The sequence below is a fragment of the Salvia splendens genome, chromosome 7 (assembly GCF_004379255.2).
Source record: "Salvia splendens isolate huo1 chromosome 7, SspV2, whole genome shotgun sequence".
NCBI classification, from domain to species: domain Eukaryota; kingdom Viridiplantae; phylum Streptophyta; class Magnoliopsida; order Lamiales; family Lamiaceae; genus Salvia; species Salvia splendens.
Window position 1 is genome coordinate 27,463,513 of NC_056038.1, and position 15,067 is coordinate 27,478,579.

Below are 15,067 nucleotides of genomic sequence, written 5' to 3' on the forward strand. Positions count from 1 at the left end.
CGATCACAACAAATCCACGGCTGAGATTAAAAGGGAGATTGGATTAATAGTGGAAAAAGGATTTGAATACAATCCTATATATATATATATATAGAGAGAGAGAGAGAGAGAGTTGTGATCCATTGAGATTTTTTAGCCTAATTAAGAATTGAGATGCATTATCAATCACTCATTTTTTTAAAATGAGTGGTCTAGAATTTGCCACATAAAAAATATTTTTAAATTAATTAATTATAAAATGGTAGAATGGTAATTTTATGTTTTAATTTACTCTCTAGAGCTTCGCAAATTTGTCCAAACCAATCGATCCTTCCTCCCAGCTGCAGTTTATGCACACTCATATCCATCAATCGATGCTGAATCATGCATATGAATAAAGGCGGGGTTTTAATAGCTATACACATTCGTCAAATCGCCATTAATCAGAGCTTGAAATGAAAGCAGTAATGGCACTGAGACGATTCCGCTCAATCACTGCCGATTCTGCCTTCCTCCGCCGCTTCTGCCTTCCTCCGCCGCTTCTACTCTGCACAGCCGCAGCACGACTACGTTTCGCCGCCGAATCCCCAATCTTCCAATCCAGATTCTTCCGAAGATGAAACTGAGGCTGGCTCCTTCTCCGCCGCAGCGTCTCCTTCACCACCGCCTGCAGGTATGGCAGATCGTCGATCTGCGCTTCCTCAAATCTGTTGCCTTCTCCGACTACGCGGCGGAGCTCTTCCTTCGCCGCCGGGTGGCGGAGGAGCTCCACCATCGCCCACTCGATCGTGTTGCTCGGCGTTTCCAATCCGGCGAGGAAAACCTCCTGCGGTAAATTGAATCTCAAATTCAATGAATTAGGAGTTTAATTCATCGTTTAATTCGATCAATTACCATGGTGATAATGTGGAGTTGATGATCGGAGATCTGATCGCACTCGTCGTCGTTGTTTCCACGATATTCTAGAAGCACTTCGAGAAAATCCTTTCTAGAGCTAGGGTTTAATTTCGTTTCCCTCCTCCGTTTCTCGACGAATTCGGCGACGATCTTCAATGTTTTCTCCATTCCTCGATCAATCTTCCGCCGCAGCCCCTACGGATCAATCCGCCGGAGGAAGGGGAACAAAACCGAAGAGGAAGAAGGAGTATGTGAGGGGGAAGAGTGAGAAGATGGCGGTTGCGAATAGTGAACCGTTAGATTCAAGATTTAGCTATATCCTTTTTTAATGTTAATTATGCACGTATAATGTCAACTACATATATAATCTATTTCAACCACATATATAATTCATGTCAACTACACACATATAATGTCAACATTATATATACAATTCATGTCAACTACACATGTAATGTCAACTTTGTGTACAGTCCATGCCAACTATATATACAATTTATATCAACTACACACATATAATGTCAACTACATATATAATATATGTCAACCACATATACAATTCATGTCAACTACACACATATAATGTCAACTATATATACAATTCATGTCAACTACACATATAATGTCAACTTTGTGTACAGTCCATGCCAACTATATATACAATTTATGTCAACTACACACATATAATGTCAACTACATATACATTTCATGTCAACTATACACATATAATGTCAACTATAAGTTGTTGACATTTGATGTGTAGGCTATTGACATTTGATGTGCAGGCTATTGACGATAATACCCCCGAGTTGATATAATTTACTTGCAGTTGACATTTCAAAAATGTTGTGGATGAGTGGCTGAAAATGCATATCAATTCTTAATTAAGCTAAAAAATCTTAACCTAATAGGACCCTATATATAATATATTTATTTATATATACTAATAGAATATAAATATTCTATATAATATAAAATTAATAGAATATATATAATACTCCCTCCGTCCCATTAAATATGCAACATTTGTTTTTCGGCACGAGATTTTATGTAATGTTATTTTGTGAGTTAATGAAGAGAGAGTAAAAGAAGAGAGAAGAAAAAATAGAGAGAGTATTGTTTTCATTTTTAGAAACGTTTCATTTTTAATGGGACAGACCAAAAAGGAAAACGTTTCATTTCTAATGGGACAGAGGGAGTACATATTATATAAATATATTAAAAGAATACATATTATATAATATATTAAATTAATAGAATAAATTTATATAATATTATATTTAAAATATAATTCGGTTTTTCTATTTTTTCGCCCGAACCGAAAAACAGAAATTTTGTATTTTTAAAACCGAACTGAACCGAAAAACCAAAAAAACCGAACCAAATTTCAAAATTTCGGTTTGGATCGATTCAGATATTCAGTTTTCGGTTTTTTTGCCCACCCCTACTTAAATTCCATGTCCAAAATAAATTCTCAAACTAATTTAGGATGGAGAGAATATATACTCCATCTGTCCCACATGAATATGCATTCTTTCCTTTTTAGTCTGTCCCACGAGAATATGCACTTTCTAATATTGGAAACTTTTTTCTCTCTATTGAGTTGAGATTCATTTTCACTAACAATGTTTAATTACTTTTTCTTTCTATATCTCTCTTACTTTATCATTTTTGCATTAAAACTCTTGTCCAATCTAAATTGCATATTTTTGTGGTACAGAATAAATAAACTTTTAACGGCGAAATAAAACTAAAACATGTATGTATACGTGTGTCTGTGTCTGTGTATGTGAGATGGAGAGTGGTCTACGTCTGTAGAGAACTGAGTTGACGCAGAGCTAGTGACGAGGGTTCCAGTCTGTACACTTTTACTTTTCCCTTTTTTCTAAAAATACTTCGAAATTTAACTAATGAATAAAAAAAACGTGAATTTGGGATAATAGTAAGTAGTAGTAGTACTCCCTCCGTCCCGGGCTACTCGCTCCTTTCCTTTTCGGCACGGAGATTAAGGAATGAGTGTATAGGAAAGTCAAAAATTACGGCTGTAGGTGAAATTTTTTACTAAAAATGGAAAGAGTGCAAGTAACTTGGGACGCCCAAAAAGGAAATAAGTGCAAGTAGTGCGGGACGGAGGGAGTACTATGTTAAAAGTTTATGATTTAATCCAGTTTTTAAATTTATTGAAAATACCAGAAATAATACGCCTATGCGAGTGTTAGTGTGTGAAAGGATAATATTCATTAATATCCATTTAAAACCCTTTTGCAAGAAATAATACGCCTATGCAAGTGTTAGTGTGATACTGCTATCTATCCTATATGATATAAATGTACAAAAAAAATGATTATGAACAAAATAAGAAAAGTAAACAGATGCATGTGATCTTTGATACACCAAAATAGTAGTATCAGTGAAACTGTTGTACTTTTACATTTCTTATTTTAGATGGTGAGTGTGAGGGACATGAATATGGTGAAGCCAACAATTATTTTTTCTTTCTACCAACAATTTTTCATAAAAATCCAATAAAAGCTTACCTACTTGCTAATTGGCTTTATCATTCTCTCGATATGACAATTCAAAATCATTTGAGATAAATAAAATTTTTAATTTATCGTAGCACTATATTTTATACGCATGTGACAGTCCATAGCCCACTGTAGCAGTTGGATAGTAGGGTTATAACCATCACGCAATAGCTTCACGGATCACATCTTTTAGAGCACCCGCAACGGCAACTTTTAGAGCACCCGCAGCCGTTCCAGAGGAACGGTTCCGCGGCGGCACGCGTTGCAGCCGCCGTGTCGTCGCCAAACCGTGCCCATGCCGTGCCGGGTGTCGTTGCCGCGGCCCGAGGCACGACACGTTCCGCCACGCACCGACGCGTGACGGCCACTCTCTGCTCCGCGAGTGGGTTTCGTCACGTGACGCAATAATTCATTTTTTTAAAAAAAAAATTCAAATTTAATTAAAAAAAAATTGCAACGGTATTGTTACCGTTTTTTAGCCGTTTTGTAATTTTTTAATTTTTTTATAATTTATTTACTCTATAAATACTCCTATTTCATATTCATTTCACTCACAAACACACATCTATTCCCCTCAAATCCTCTCTATTTCCACCCCAATTTTCATCTCAAATCAACTCTGTTTTTCTTCTCCCAAATTTAATCAAATTAATGGATCCTTTTGAACAAATGCGTCAAATATTGGAACAATCACTTGAAGAAGATCGACGACGGGAGGCGGAAGAAGCCGGGCCGCCCCAACGACGCTCTCGTACGTACATCCATCGTAACCGGGAGGAAGCCGCCGCAAGGTTAGTACACGGCTACTTCTGCGATAATCCGGTTTGGGGAGATACGTACTTCCGTCGCCGTTTCCGCATGGGGAAACCGTTATTTCTCCACATCGCGAATACTTTGGCAGCCCGGGAAGAGTTCTTCCAAGAAGGGTTCGACGCGGTCGGCCGTCCCAGCCACACGACTGGACAAACGGCCGACATGTTCGACGAATACCTCCACATCGGAGACAGCACTGGGCGAATGTGTTTGCTCAAATTCTGCAAAGGCGTCCGGGCAGCCTTCACCGACGAATTTCTCCGGAGGCCAAGCACGACCGATTGTCAGTTCCTGCTCGACCTTCACGAAACAGTGCACGGATTCCCCGGGATGCTCGGCAGCGTCGATTGCATGCACTGGCAATGGAAGAATTGCCCGGTGGCGTGGAAGGGGTCCTACACGAGCGGCCACAAAGGCACCCACCCAACCGTTATACTTGAGGCCGTTGCCGACTACCGCCTTTGGATCTGGCACGCGTACTTCGGGGTCCCCGAGTCGAACAACGACGTAAACGTGCTCCACCAGTCCGACCTCTTGACCGAAGTTTTGGATGGTAAAGCGTCGGCCATCAACTTCGTCGCCAACAACCGGCTTTATAAAATGGGGTACTATCTCGCCGATGGCATCTACCCGAAGTGGCCTACCTTCGTGAAGACGTGCAGTGGGTCTGCGAACCCAAAGCAGGCTCTTTTTGCGCAGAAGCAGGAGGCTGCTCGCAAGGATGTGGAGAGGGCGTTCGGGGTTCTCCAAGCGCGCTTCAACATCATCAAAGCTCCGGCTCGTACGTGGTTCATGGAGAACATGGTCGACATCATGTATACGTGCATAATCTTGCACAACATGATTGTCCAAGACGAAGGACCCGAGGCGGGAAATTGGTTCGACCCCGAATCCCCCGGAAGCTCAACCGCAAGTAGTCCGCCTCGAAGTGGAGCGCATCCGTCTATACAAGAACGGTTATCTCTTCGTGCAAGGACACGCGACTCTAGCCCCCACACCCAACTCCAACAGGATCTAATTGAGCACATTTGGGCAAACTTTGGCGGATGAAATTATTAAAATTGTGTAATTTTATTTTTTTTAGGATTTTAATTGTGTGCATTTTATTTTTTTTAAGTTTAAGTTGTAACTTTGTTTTAATGTTGTGTGTTTTTTAATAAAGTGTTTTGTTTTTTATTAAAGTGTGTTGTTTTAATTGAATTGAGTTGGAAATAAAAATAAAAAATGAAATTGAATAAATAGTAATTTAAGGAACGGTTAAGGAACGGATGGTTGCAGGTTCCGTTCCTTAGTTAAGGAATGGAGTAAAAAAATACAGTGGGGCCCGCAAATAGTAGTTTAAGGAACGGTTTAGGAATGGTATAGGCAGGGACGGAGCCAGGAAGTCTACATAGGTGGGGCAAAAATATACATAGAGATATTTTAATACATTAAGAAGGGGCAAAAATAAGGAAATTTAAAAAAATTTAAAATTAACTATTAAAAATAGCATACATGAATTTTTTTTAGGTGGGGCAATTGCCCCTTGTGAATGCAATATAGATCCGTCCCTGGGTATAGGAACAGCGTTGTGGATTGCCTTACCATTCGACAAATGTAGTATAGCAATTACTCATTATATTCTCTTTTTTTGTAATTTGGTACTAGTATGAAAATTAGCAATCCTCCTTTACTTATATTTTCCATCTGTCACCAAAATCGCATTTTGTAATTTTTAGATATCAATTATTTAAATACATATTTACCTCTTTTTATTTTTAGTAAGTTTCATACTCTTCTAACTCATTCTACTATAAAATTAATAGAGTACTTATATATAAATAAAACTCACGATCCAATAACTTTTTTACTTCTTTTTTAATAAAGTTAAATAATTTTTAAAATTCGCACGAAGACAAAATCCACCTTTAATTGGCGGACGAAGAAAGTATATATGAGATATAAATCATATACTCCCTCCGTCCCACTGTAAGTGGAACATTTCTTTTCGATGCGAGATTTTATATAGTGTTATTTTGTGAGTTAAATGAAGAGAATAAAGTATTCCCTCTGTCCCAACTAAGTTGAGTCGTATTTCTTTTTGGGATGTCACAACTAAGTTGAGTTGTATTCATTTTTTGATGTCCCAACTAAGTTGAGTCATTTTATTTTTGACAAAAAATAAAACATTCAATCACTCTTACTTTATTTCATCACCTACTTTACTCCCTCTTTATCTTTCCTGCTTTTCAACACAATTTCTTAATCTTTATGCCCAAAAATTTTGACTCAACTTAGTTGGAACGGATGGAGTAAGATAGATGGAAAAAATAGAGAGTGGAAAACAGATCTCATGTGCACAGCAGGGCTGTGCCATTTCAAGACGCACAATTGAATAAAAGAAAATGAAAAAGAAATAGAATAAAAGAAAGCATACATGCATTTCATTCATAAAGTGTTGTGTTTTGAAACACAACCCCTGCTCTGCACAGTAAGGGGTCCTCGCCCGAGAGAGTGATCTTTTCATTTTTAGAAATGTATCATTTAAAGTGAGATATCTTAATCTATAATATTATTCTTAATTACTCCGTATCCATAATATTTTATGATGTCGACCTAAAGTCTACATGCATCTATTATTTAATTCTCAATCTAAATCGAGGCCAACCTATAATAATATTTCCCATCTTTTGGTTATGGGTGGGTGCAGTCTAGTATATAAACGTCACATGGAATTCTAGTTTTAGAGAGCAAAATCATTTGGTATGTTAATTTTGCAAAAACTTTGATATTTTTTTAAAAGTTCTGTCAAAATAATAAAGTTGGTAAAAATTTATTCGTTTGCAATCAGCCGTATTATGAAATGACTCAATGAGTCAAACGAGCATAATACTTGTATATTTTTGCTAAAAATTGACTGTAAGAAATAATTTGCTACTTTCTTAAATTCATACCAACAATTTACAGTTTTACACATAAATCCTCCTTAAATAATACTCCATCCATCTCACAAAGTTAGTCTCATTTAACCAATTTCGTATATCTCACAAAATTTATCTCAATTGAAATCTTTCCAAAAATAGACATTAAATACACTCTCCAATCTCATCAATTCAATATTGCAAATTGGAAGAAATAGCAAATTGTTTCTTTGTTTGGGGGTCCTTTATTTTTGTTTACTTTATTTCTTTAAATTATTTTATTTGCCTTGTTCAGCTTGGTATTTAAAAATCCACTTTTCATTTTTACTTGTTAATTCTTTGTTTTCTTTTGATTAATTATTCTTAAAAAATTGATAGCATGTATTTTTTTTATAAAATACTATTTAAGTTGCAAAATAAATATACTAAATACAATATCATGTTATAAGTACTCACACAATATTATTAGAGCCACAACACATGAATAACTACATTTGATTCGACTTCAAGAAACCAACAACTATCCTTTAAAATCATTAATTTATTAAGTGGAATGGGAAAAATCCCAAAAATGAAGTAGATGAGTTTACAGCTGAAATTTATGACATCAAATGTTGCAGTTAAAACATGGGTGAAGTTTATATGTTGAGGTAAAATTTTCAAAACAACAACATTGTCCAAAATAATTAAAACATGGAGTATTATATTTTATGCTATCCAAAAAAGATACTCCCTCCGTCTCATTAAAGATGACCACCTTTCATTTTTTGTTCGTTCCAATCAAAATGACCATTTTCTAAATTTGGAAATAACTTCCTCTCTCCTTTCTCATCATTAAAATATTCAACTATGTTTTTCTTCTCTACTTTATTCCATCTAACAATACTTTCTAAAATCTTATGCCAATCAAGAATGAATGAGGACATCTTGAGAAGGACGGAGGAGGGAGGGAGTAAAACATAGTAGTAGTACTTAAAAATTTAAGTTTCATACACAGAAAAACAGTAAAAGAATATAGTATATGCTGGACCTCATTATTCCACCTGAGTTGCTGCAGGCTTCAGACTGGAATATATTAAATGCTACGCTAATCCCAAATTTAGTACCCAAGAAATATAAAAAAATTAAATATTTAAGTGCTCTATGCTACTAATACATAAGGGGACTCACAATGGAGGCTTATATCCGAAACCATTTCAAAGCCTATCTCCATTATCTCTTGCCACGTCAATAGGCCCATTTCAGAACCTCTCTCCCTACAATAAGAGCTCATCCCAGATAAGCATGCACAAACCGAACCGGCCCGGCGGTTCGGAACCGCCGGTTCATGAACCGGAACTGGCACCGGCGGTTCAAGCGGGCCGGTTCAGGTTCGGGAATATGACGAACCGTAACTGGCGGTTCAAAATCGATGGTTCGCCGGTTTGAACCGACGGTTCAACGGTCCCAATGGGCATATTCCGGCTAGGGCGTAGGGTTGCAGGCGAGGTGTGCAGAAATGCATCAAGATGGGGGAGGGGCGGTGGTAGTTCCCAACAACAAGATGATGAGTACAACGTGTCTATATCGTCGGACTCGAACAACAATGATGATAGATCTCATTCTCGTATTTCGTCTAGCACCGGCGGAAATGAGGAGATGCCTCCCCCCTCCACCCACTAACACTACAAAAGCTTTGAAATCTGATATTTTTGTTAAACACTACAAGAAGGTCCCGGTGGTGATTCCAAGTCCTCATGATCCGCACTCTCAAGAAGAGACATCTGCGTTTCATGCATATTTTAACAATTGTGATAAAGTCTACAAATTTGTGAGTGGTGGAGGATATGACACCCTCCGTCGTCATTTGGTGACAAAGCATCCGGTAGAATGTGGCACTACCTCTACTCAAACCCAACTAAACTTCCAACCCGGTGGCTCAGGTTCGTCAGGTACGCCTCTTTTTAAATATGATAAAAAAAATTTTGCTGACGTTATGACTAGATGAGCTGCAATGAAGCATTTTCCTTTTAATGTTTATGATGATAAAAAATTGAGGTTACTATGAAAAGTGGTTTAAACGTAACTATCAAAAGAGTAGGTCGAATGACCGTTCAACGATCTACCGTTAGACAATGTTTAGAGAAAAAAAGTTAAATTATCACGTTATTTACTTAACTTGGGCCACAAAGTGAACATTTGCTCAGATGTATGGACTGATTGTTTTAACCGGCATTCATACATGGACATTACGGTTCACTTTGTGGACAATAGTTGGACTTTGAACAAGCGTTTTATTGGTTTTAGAGAATTTGAGACACCACACACTGCACCCAAAATTGCTTCTTTAACTATTCAAGTTTTGAATGAGTTTCAATTATGCAATAAGATATTTTCTGTTGGTTTTGATAATGCAACTGCTAACACTGCAAGTATTAGTGATTTGATTGCGGCTTGTGCTCCGGTTATTGGAGTTAAGTATTTTCATCAAAGATGCATATGTCATATTTTAAATTTATGTGTACAAGATGCGCTTGAATTATGGCAAAAGCATGTTAGTCCTATTAGAACTGCAGTTAGATTAATCCATCAAAAGCTAGCTATTGGCAAAGTTTGGAAGAAATATTGCCATCAAAAGAATGTAAGATATACTAATTTTACTATGGATGTGTCTCATAGATGGAATTCGACATATGATTGTTTGAATTCTACTTTGACGCATAAAGATTCTTTATGTGATTTTTTTAGAACCTATCTGTTCATGATTTATATCTTTCGCATAGTTGTAGGGAACATAGCGTGGCTTTATTTAAATTGTTCAAATATTTCAAAAATGCAACTGTTGAATTATCGGGTGTTTATTATTGCACAGCTGTTCGTGTTTTAGAGCATTGCATGTATATGCCACTTGGTTTTAAAACTGCAATGAAAAATGCTTACTCTTCACCTAAATTGATGTGTGTTTTATATTATATGATTGAGAAATGGCTTAAGTATTTCAGTGAGATTCCAACGGTGTTTTTTATTGCAAAGGTCTTGGATCTAAAATGGAAATTAGCCGGTACCTCCAAGATTTTAGATTTTTATTATAACAATTTGAGTTCTATTGATCTTGGTCCACTTAAAGCATTGCAATCGGATACCAGTGACGAATTCGGAGTAGACCTCTCAGAAATATTTCAAATAAACCTCCCGACCCGGTCAATTATCCAACAAACCTTCGAGTTTAACTTGCGTGCTCTATACACCGAATATGAAACCAAGTATAACAGCACTCACCAAGTCAGAAGACCTCCCCCTCTCAACAACATAACTTTGGCTTCGCATTTCAAGCCGATTATGATGACACCGACGCGCAATCCCAATTAGCAGACCTATACAACTACAACATCGGCGGAAGGTCCTCAGGTAAGGTAAGTGAGTTAGATTTATATTTCGATTCACTCTTTTTCTTTGGTGATGAAGGTCCTACTCCTCCCGCCCAAATCGACGTCCTCGATTGGTGGGGAACACACGAGAAAGATTTTCCCATACTTGCATCAATGGCCAAGGAGATTTTTTCTGTTCCGACTTCCACTGTCGCCGTCGAGTCCGCTTTTAGTGTTGGCTCGCGTGTGTTGGATGAATCAAGAAGTAAGCTCTCCGCGAAAAATATGGAAGTCGTGATGTTACTTGATGATTGGGCCAAAGCTGACGTCAGAGAACAAGCAAATGATTGGGATGATCGTCACGAGGGATCACAAGAAGAATTCACCGGGGATGAATCGTAGGCCAACCGTCTACCGCCGGCCAAGCCAAATAGGTAAGTAAGGTAAAAGAACTACGTGGGCTTTGATTCCCTAATGCAAATGAGCATTGGGGATACGTAGGCACCTCAACTTAAATTTTAAATTTAAGTTGAGCTCAAGTCCTTTTTCCTTTATTTCTTTTTTTCCCCATTTGTTTCTACTTTAAAAATATGCAAATACAATTAAATAATTGTATTTGTATATACTCTAATCGATGAAATAGATTTCTCTATAAGGCTAAATCCGGGAAACTTTTGACAATTCTACTATAATTGTTGATTGTTAGACTAAACTCAACATTTAAAGTTGAATTGCTAAAGGTGTCCTCAATTTAGTTATGTATAAAGATCTCCTTCGTCGACTAAGAGTAAATATACTTATAATATTATTGTTCAGAACTTCTAAGTCTTTTTTGTAATTTGTAATTAGCTTCATTGTTGACTAGTAGTCTCGTTGTATTTAAATTTTTGTTTAAGACTTCAAGACCTCAAGGTTTTTGTGATTTGTAATTGTTGTAACTTGTAATCTCAATAAAATTGCAACTTTCATCGTGTTTTTTTGAATTTTATTTACGCACATTTCATAGATAAACAAATAAAAAATGCAAAAAAAAATTGACGAACCGCCGAATCATCCCGGAACCGGCGATTCAGGCCAAAAACCGGCGGTTTTGAACCACCCCGTAAAAATCGACAGTTTTTGAACCGGAACCGCCAGGACCCTTGGCGGGCCGGTTCCGGTTCATGGGAATAATGAACCGTGAATCGCCGGTTCATGAACCGGAACCGGCGGTTTCCAACCCGTGTGCATGCCTAATCCCAGAGCCTATTTCTGAGCTCATATTATTTCCACGTCATCACTATTTTATTTTATTTTTAATATCAATGTCTAAATATTTTAAATTAAAATATACATAATAAATTAATTCTTCATTGTATAACAATATTGGGAAAAAGATTACAACAAAAGCAAATTTCAATAAAAATAAAATAAAATAAAACATCCTACATTAAAAAAATAAGAGAGAAGTAAAATTGAGATTGAGATTGAAAAGTGATGAATGTGAATTGATGGGGAATAAGGTATATATAGTGGATAAAAGATGAATTATTTTTTTTTTAAATGGGGAGATCGGCTTGGCCGATTTATCGGCCTTGGGGTGGAGGCGGAATGGAGTGACCATCGGCTCCCTCTGCACAATGGGAGCCGGTGGGAGCTGATGGAGGGGCGCGATCGCTCGGCCCTTGCGATCGACCCCATTGCTAATGTTCTAAACGACTACTGTTGGAGTACAATTTATATTAACATTATGGTTCATAGATATTCTCCCAAACATTATGTGTATGAGATTTTCGATTTGCAAGATTATGTCCTACGATTAAATTTGAATTATGTTTGGTTGATGAGATTGAATTTAATGCTTAATCCTACATTGATAGTCATGTGATAATTAGTCATAGTCAATTCACTCCTACTAAATAATCTCACCACTTAATCATAGATCATATCTTGTTACAATTTTATCTAGGAAATAAAACACCACCATAGAGTATGCCTTTAGTCTATTTTAGGCATCACTTGTGGTATAATAATGTTAAAATCATACTCCATCCGTCCAACAAGAGCAAACACTCTTTCCTTTTTAGTCCGTCCCACAAGAGTAACATTTTCTAATTTTGAAAATTATTTTTTCTCTAAAAGATGAGATCTATTCTCCACTAACAATACTTATCTCTCTCTTACTTTATCAATTGTGCATTAAAACTTGTACCTAACTAAAAGTGCATACTCTTATGAGAGAGATAAAGTATATTATTACCACTAATGTAATGAATTAAATATAGTATCCCATAATTAATATTCTTTTCCGCTATTGCTTAAGAAAGTTCACACCCTGTATTTAATTTTTATGATTGCAAGAACACAATTTATTACTCCAGCATTTCGCAGTTAATATTATTTTCTTTGTCAATGATTTAAAGTCTTATTTTGATTAGGTGAAAAGAAAGAACTACATATTCAGTCCATAGAAATTGCACTAATACCATTCGTAGTCTCCATACTTAAAAATAGGCATGCACAAACCGACCCGGCCCGGCGGTTAACCGGCGGTTCGGAACCGCCGGTTCATGAACCGGAACCGGGCCCGGAACCGGCGGGTTGAACCGGCAGAAGGGTCGCAGGGTCATAAGGGCCGGTTCAGGTTCGGCAATATCTTGAACCGTGAACCGGCGGTTCGGCGGTTCGAACCGCCGGTTCAAAGGGTCGAACGGCATAGGGTTCGTAGGGGTTCGTAGGGGTTCAAAGTAGGGATTGGTATGAACCGGCGGTTCGCCGGTTTTGGGCGAAAACCGCCGGTTTGAACCGGCGGTTCCGACCGGTTTCCGCCGGTTCCGGAAGCTTTTCAGGCGTAGGGGCTAGGTGAGGTCAGAAACCGGCGGTTTGTGTCGGAAAACCGTGGACCAACCCGCCGGTTTTGTGGAAAAACCGCCGGTTTTGTGGAAAAACCGCCGGTTCAGGCGGTAAACCGGCGGTTCGGCCGAAAATTTGAAAATTTGAAATTTGAATTTTTTTTTTATTTCTTCCAATTTTACTCCTATAAATACCCCACTTCTCCTTCATATTTCCTTACCCCATTCTTGTGTTAACAAGGATTTCATTCTCAATCTCCATTTCTCTATTCTCTCCTCATTCTCTCTAATTGCGCAAGTTTAATTCTACACTTTCTGCTCACTACTATATTTGTTGTGCTCATAATTTACCACTTCTTTTATACTTTATACATATTTCATTCCAAGTCAATATTACTTTTCATTTATCAATATATTCAATATGTCTTCTTCTCGTGGTGGATCGGGACGTGGTGATCGGGGCAAGGGAATAGCCCAAGATCAAAGCACTACGCGTCCCTCAAAATCTCGACGACCTAGTCGTCGAGATGTTATGGAAGAGGTTTTCCGATTGGCAGCCGAACGCATACAAGTAAGTAATGAAAAATTTGTTTTCCAATTCACATGCACAAAATTTCATTAATTTTTTTTTTGCGTTCATACTTTTAACTTCTACGTACATAATATTTGTAGATGGAAGAAGATCATAGGACCGCCATGCTACTTGCTGAAGATCATAGGAAGAAGTAAGCTCTCGGCAAAAAATATGGAAGCCGTGATGTTACTTGATGATTGGGCCAAAGCTGACGTCCGAGAACAAGAAAATGATTGGAATGATCGTCAAGAGGGATCACAAGATGAATTCACCGGGGATGAAGATTAGGCCAACCGTCAACCGCCGCCGGCCAAGCCAAATAGGTAAGTAAGGTAAGAGAACTACGTGGACTTTGATTCCCTAATGCAAATGAGCAATTGGGATACGTAGGTACCTCAACTTAAATTTTTTAATTTAAGTTGAGCTCAAGTCCTTTTTCTTTTATTTCTTTTTTTTCCCATTAATTCCTACTTTAAAAATATGCAAATACAATTATATAATTGTATTTGTATATACTCTAGTCGATGAAGTATATTTCTCTATACGGCTAAATGAGGAAAACTTTTGACAATTCTACTATAATTGTTGATTGTTAGACGAAACTCAACATTTAAAGTTGAATTGCTAAAGGTGTCCTTAATTTAGTTATGTAGAAAGATCTTCTTCGCCGGTTAAGAGTATATATATAATACACTTATACGTTTAAGAACTTCAACGTCATTTCTTGTCATTTGTAATTAGTTCTTCACTAGTAGTCTCATTTGTATTTAAATTTTGTTTAAGACTTCAAGACCGCCATATGTTTTCAATTTATAATTGTTGTAACTTGTAACGTGTAATTTGTAAACATGCAATTTCAATAAAATTGCAACTTTAGCCGTATTTTTTTCAATTTTATTTACTCACATTGCATACAAAAACAAACTTGAAAAGTGTAATTTAATTTGATTAAAATTGAAAAGTTGAAAAATGCAAAAAAAAAAAAAAAATTCGTCGAACCGCCGAAACGGCCCGGAACCGGCGGTTCAAGCCGAAAACCGGCGGTTTTGAACCGCCGCGTAACCCGCCGGTTTTTTGAACCGGAATCGGAACCGCCGGGAGCTAGGCGGGCCGGTTCAGGTTCGGCAATTTCTCGACCCTTGAACCGCCGGTTCGGGCCCGGAACCGGCGGTTTACGACCCTTGTGCATGCCTACTTA

General features: G+C 37.5%; 1 protein-coding gene across 1 annotated transcript; it reads right to left on the reverse strand.

Annotated features, from left to right (window-relative positions):
* Nucleotides 1-249: 249 nt before the first annotated feature.
* Nucleotides 250-1,170, reverse strand: LOC121741226 (cytochrome P450 76A2-like). The gene is made up of 2 exons (XM_042133931.1): nt 874-1,170; nt 250-805 (listed from the first exon to the last, which is right to left on the reverse strand). The coding sequence occupies exons 1-2, from the start codon at nt 1,042-1,044 to the stop codon at nt 419-421; spliced, it is 558 nt and encodes a 185-aa protein (XP_041989865.1). The 5' UTR covers nt 1,045-1,170; the 3' UTR covers nt 250-418.
* Between the last annotated feature and the right edge of the window lie 13,897 nt (nt 1,171-15,067).